We start from the raw sequence: 5,973 nt of genomic DNA on the forward strand, positions 1-5,973 counted from the left end.
AATAAATTATTTTGTGATATTGACTTTTTATATTAAAATCATGTGTCTTCATATTCATACAATGTAACAGTCTTCGTCTGCCAATATTACATGAGAGTAACCCAAAGTAACCTATGACTTTGTACGAGTGAAATATTACTAAATAGGAAGCAGACATTTAAATACGTTTAATTAAAAGTTAAAATGTTTCTTCTATGGTTCTATTCTCTTATACAAAACAGTACAGTCTTATACTAAACATAGATGTTTTATAATCTATAACGAAAATCAAATTACTATTCTGTTAGATATCGGCTAGGTGCAAGTTGAAGTGGAAGATGAAAAAACGTTGTTCCTTATAAATAAATATCTCACTATTCCGTGTGATTCGTATAGAAATATTTTCGTTCCTTCAACTTTCAAACTCTGGACTATAATAGTCTTAATACTGTATGCCAAAATGCATTTCGGTTTAGATATTTCTCATAATTTACCATGTTATAAACTCTCAAAAAAAGAATCTCTCATTATTCAAACTTTTGTCTTTGGCGCGAATTCCACAGATTGTATAAGAGTTTTATACTATAGATATTTTTATAATTTATTAGGCACAGTTATAATACAAAATGTTATTTTGTAATAAATATAATGTACCTATTAATAAGTAATATATAAATGAATTTCCCGTATCATAGATCCGATTTATCACAAGTAAATATAGATCCAAAAATCTCCATACAGTAAAAGTGGATATAAAAAACAATGTTTTTGCATGATACTTGACAGTTGACACTGGTTGACAATGACAAATGACAAATTAGTCAATGTTTACCTATACGTTTTCGGTCATAACTTGCCACTTGGTTATATATTTTAAACAATGCATAAATACTAAATACAAAATAGGGACATACGGATAACATATACTATTGAAATTATTTCTCTCTTTGTACTAATTTACTTTTTCGATTGACACTTCGATGTCTTGACTCTACAGTTTTCTAGATTAATGATGGAGAAAGTGCAAAATATCACGCCTCAGGCTATTATGGCAGATAGCATGATTGATCCAACAAAATTTGATCTAACGATAAATGCTCTCTTGGTGGGCCTTGGAGCTGAAAAATATTTACCACTATTCAGGTAAACAGGTATAAAAATTAACAGAATTTTTGAGATATCGCCTACAGGAGTTAGGCATCTAGGTGTAATTTAACAAATAAATCTCAATCATCTAATTTAGTTTTATTTAAAAAACTACTATAAATTAAACCCACACACATATTCTTCAGTAACAAAACAAAAAATGATTGTTATAGGCAACACAATATTGGCCAATGTACCTTAATGGAATTAAATGATGAAGACTTGACAAAAATTGGTGTAGATGACAAGGAAATCAGAAATAAAATATTAAATGAAGTGAAAAATTTACCCATTTATGAAGAAATGATTGTTCAATCGTAAGTACATTGCCATTGTCTTTGGTGAGTCTTAAAAATGTATGATAAGGTATACTATTTTATTTTAGATCAAAAAATTACACAAACTTAGGCCCTATGGAAATTATTGAAGCTTTAGAAGAAAGTTCACAACATCTCTATAGACTGTACTTGAGTATGATGGCAAACACAATATCACTTAAAAAGTCAAAGAATGTTACGGACTGCTTGTTACATGAAGATAAATATGCTTCAGATATATGTATTAGTACTTTGAGTCACATGACAAATATTTTAAATTCTATGGATATATCACTACACACAAAATTCAAGGTAATATTTTGAACTATTCTTAAAACATCTTTTAGTAATAAAAACTACCATACCAACCAAAAACTTTATGAAAATCATTGTAAAACAATGTATTTTATCAATTGAATAGAAGTATAGAGTTAAAAAGAGTAGAAGTAATAAACACTACACAAGTGGCAAAACTGGGTATCTCACTTTTACATCTTGATAAACCTACTATCAAACTATTCTGCTGGGAATCTGACAATGATCTCTCTGAGATATTAAAATTGCAATACTAATCAAGCCATGTTGTTGAACTTTTTAATACTAAAATGTACTAATTCTCATTAAATAATATGTTTTAGGTTTTGTCAACAAGTTCAAAAAGTAGCAGAAATAAAAAGATAATTGTGGGTACAGTTGGAAGTGCTGTTATAGTTCTATTGTCAGTGTTATTGGTCCGTTCCTTAAAACATATCTAAAGTTCCTATCTACTAACATTAATTGTATCAAAATAAAAACATATTTTTAAATACTTGATTTTTAATTGAACAAAATAGTATACATAGCAATAAGTATATAATAATAATCTATAGCCAGTAAAATATAAGCAGTGTAACTTTATTGTTAGTACACTTTGTATTGGCATTAAAGTCACTATAAAATCTTGGGGCATGGCTGTGCGCCCGCCAAGTTGATCAAAAAAGCGGCACGGCCGTCCCATCCTTTTCTCGAAGCAGTTAAGGCCAATTTCGACCCTCTATACGCCTATAATCTAGTTGTGGTTAAAAATAGAAGCCTGTTCCATATACCAAGCAGGGTTTGTATAAACATGGTATATTTCAAATTTCGTTCAATTTGAACTAGCAGTTTAAGACATAACTAGTCAAAATTCTTAATTTTGTAACTCAGTCACTGACTGAGTGAGACATTCACTGACTGAGACACTCACAGATCATCAAAACTCTAAACTTCTAGAAGAAAAAAAAACCAGTGACCTTGTTAGGTCTGGGCCTCAGATTTCTGTATCTGTTATATCATGATCATTTGTCAATCTAATAGGCAAGTAGGTGATCGACTTTTTGGGTCTTAGGTAAGTCGGTTTCCGAGCTAAGTCGACGGTATTTATTTAAAACATAAAATATTAATTGTAATATTAGTTCCTTACATATGAAATTGGCGTATTTCGTAATGGCCACTTTAATCACGATGTTCTCCTCTTTGGTAAGGAATTCCAAATTCAAATTTGTACAGCTATTTACTCATGTATTTGTGCTTCGATGAACTTCATTCATTTGTTTTTTTCTGTTTGCGTCACTTATTTTACAAAATGGAAAACTTAATGTATCGCATTATTTACGAGTACGAGTTCCGCCGTGGCACTAGTGCTACTGAAACGACTCGAAGGGTGAATGATGTGTATGGCGGTCATGTTGCAAAAGAAAACACAGTTCGTTTTGCAAAGTCAAATCATTTATTTCAATTAGACCATCTAAAATGGCACTTTTGAACGTCAAAAAAAAATATATATATATAAAGAAGATTCTAGTTGCCCCTTCCAAAAGGTAGTTTCGTGTGGAGAAGAATGGGCAAGAAACTCCACACTTACTCTTTTAAAATAGGTTAACAATATTTTGCTACATTTGTTAAATAATTATATGTGAAGACAATGTAGGTACTCTTAGCATAAACTACTATACTAAAAAAGTTAGTATACATGTTTCTCACATATTTACAAATATCGAAACCGTAGAATAATAACATTAGAGTAATAAAAATATTAAAAAACACAACAAAACAGTGTGTGAGAACTGAGATACAAAAAAAAATAATTACATTTGTAGCATTATAATTTAAAAAAAAATAATAATAACAAAAATATAAAGCTAAAGCAAAAAATCTGCAACCAATTTGATTTTGTCCAGGCTCTATGATTGTCCTATGGAGCAGGACATTTTCGTTTTTGGTTCCAACATTTTCGTTCTGGAAATTTCGACCTGCAGAACAAGCCCCGTGGAAGGCCTGAGACCCAAGTTGATAATGAAATATTAAAGGCTATTGTAGAAGCGGATCCATCGCAAACCACGTCCGAGTTAGCTGCAGGCTACGGTGTTAGTGATAAAACTGTTTTAATTCACTTGAAGCAAATAGGGAAGATTAAAAAGCTTGAAAGATGGGTACCTCACGAATTGACTGAAGCAAACCGGCAAACGCGCGTCGACTGCTGCGTTACATTACTGAACTGGCACAATAATGAAGGTATTTTAAAACGAATCATTACCTGTGATGAAAAATGGATTCTTTACGATAATCGGAAGCGCTCAGCGCAATGGTTGGATCCTGGCCAGCCAGCCAAATCCTGCCCCAAGCGAAAAGTAACCCCAAAAAAGTTACTTGTAAGCGTTTGGTGGACTAGTGCCGGTATTGTTCATTGCAGTTTTCTCAAATCTGGCCAGACTATTACGGCTGATGCCTATTGTCAGCAATTGCAAACCATGAAGGAAAAGCTAGCGGCTATACAACCTATTCACGACAACGCTAGACCACACACTGCACAACAGACGGCTACCAAATTAGAAGAGCTTCAATTGGAATGTCTAAGACATCCTCCGTACTCCCCGGACCTTGCTCCAACAGATTACCATTTTTTTCGAAATTTGGACAACTTCTTGCAAGGGAAAAAATTTAACTCTGATGGGGCAGTCCAAATCGCCTTCACAGATTTTATTGATTCCCGTCCGACTGTTTTTTTTAGTAAAGGGATCAATGAATTACCTATGAGATGGCAAAAGTGCATAGAAAACAATGGTTCATATAGGTATGTTATTTAAAGCTGGCGGCTTCAACACATTTACACTTTGTGCTTGTGTAGTGTCTGTGAATAAGCGCGAGGTGTGATGTCAAAGTCTGTCAAACTGAAATACAATCACAAATACATCATGAAAAGACTGTCCGTCTCTCTCGCGCTCGGTCAAGCTTATTAGTATAAAAGAGACAGTTATTGTTTTGCTTTTGCTACTGTTTATGTTGATCTTTACTATACATGTTGATCTTTTTTCAAACATTACCAGGGCAATCTCGTGAAATGATGCACAATATTTTTGGTCTGGCTTAGAACTTTTGGATCCAACCTCGTATGCACCTAATATTTATATGTATTTGACACATTTTTATTTATTTACAACCCACCCAACCTTACTAAAACCAGAGTAGACTAAAATATATAGCTTGGCAAAAAAAATATATTTTGAAACATACTGTATGTGAAATTGCATTAGTGTGAGAACTGTGAACCCGCCAGCTTTCGATAACCGACCTATACTTTGATTAATTAAATATATTATATTTAAAAATATTCGACTTTTTGTTCCTCCCATACAAAACGCCAATTTCATATTAATATGGTTACTATAAGATGTTATTAGGTTAACTAATAACGTAATTACTTAAGAAAGCCCTAAATAACTGAATAAATTAACCGACTATTAGTTATTACATGGATCTCACAACTTTTTACGATGCGAGACTTGGTATTTTTACAAGTTATGTTTTCGATGGCTAATATTGATTCCAGTCCACAGCCGCCAATCACTTATTTTCACTAGGAAAACTTTTTGTAGTTTCGGCTTTTAGTCAGTCGCTAAGATTGTATCACCGGGAAACGAACTCTAGGCTAAACAAATTCTGTAGATTACATTTTATTGCACCAAGGATAAGAAAATGCAGTACATTAAAAACAAAATTTTTGGTGATGCAATAAACCCATCGACATGTTCCAGGCAACCCAAATGGAGAAAATATTAAAGTTTGTACTTATATAATCACAAATAAACCTTTCATTATTATATTAAGGCTAAATTACTGTAGATTAGTCACTATATATGGTGAGGTAGATACTCAAACTCAAACTCAAAATATCTTTATTCAAGTGGGTAACCAAGTACACTTTTGAATCGTCAAGTTAAATTAATCGTAAATCCATCTAGATGGATGACGAGATACTACTACCAATAGAGAAGGTGTCATCGTCTATTTGGCCACATAAATCACTAATTTAAAATGGATCCCTTTTTATCTCCGCGTGTGACCGGGCGAGTGGCTAGTTCAAGATAAATATTTATATTTAAATTTTATTGTTGGGGTAAATCTGCAACTCAAGCGACCCAATTGTTTCGACCTCACCAATTAAAAAGTAAGGTAAATGTTGAGCTGGCATGGAGCATTGTTTGAGCAACGGGCGCGGGTGTGACGTCACGAG

The 5,973-nt window shown here is 32.8% G+C and overlaps 1 protein-coding gene across 1 annotated transcript; it reads left to right on the top strand.

Moving 5' to 3' along the window:
• Window positions 1-879: 879 nt before the first annotated feature.
• Window positions 880-2,248, top strand: LOC125053357. Its single transcript, XM_047654695.1, has 4 exons — window positions 880-1,122; window positions 1,299-1,442; window positions 1,511-1,754; window positions 2,081-2,248. The coding sequence occupies exons 1-4, from the start codon at window positions 989-991 to the stop codon at window positions 2,195-2,197; spliced, it is 639 nt and encodes a 212-aa protein (XP_047510651.1). The 5' UTR covers window positions 880-988; the 3' UTR covers window positions 2,198-2,248.
• Window positions 2,249-5,973: the final 3,725 nt, after the last annotated feature.

Source organism: Pieris napi, chromosome 10 (genome assembly GCF_905475465.1).
Source record: "Pieris napi chromosome 10, ilPieNapi1.2, whole genome shotgun sequence".
NCBI lineage: Eukaryota > Metazoa > Arthropoda > Insecta > Lepidoptera > Pieridae > Pieris > Pieris napi.

Excerpts from the sequence above, each read along its gene's own strand:
- LOC125053357 (XM_047654695.1), top strand. The coding sequence starts at position 989 with ATGATGGAGAAAGTGCAAAATATCACGCCTCAGGCTATTATGGCAGAT. Across the intron at positions 1,123-1,298 it reads AAATATTTACCACTATTCAG|GCAACACAATATTGGCCAAT; the intron begins GTAAACAGGTAT and ends TGATTGTTATAG. Across the intron at positions 1,755-2,080 it reads CACTACACACAAAATTCAAG|GTTTTGTCAACAAGTTCAAA; the intron begins GTAATATTTTGA and ends AATATGTTTTAG.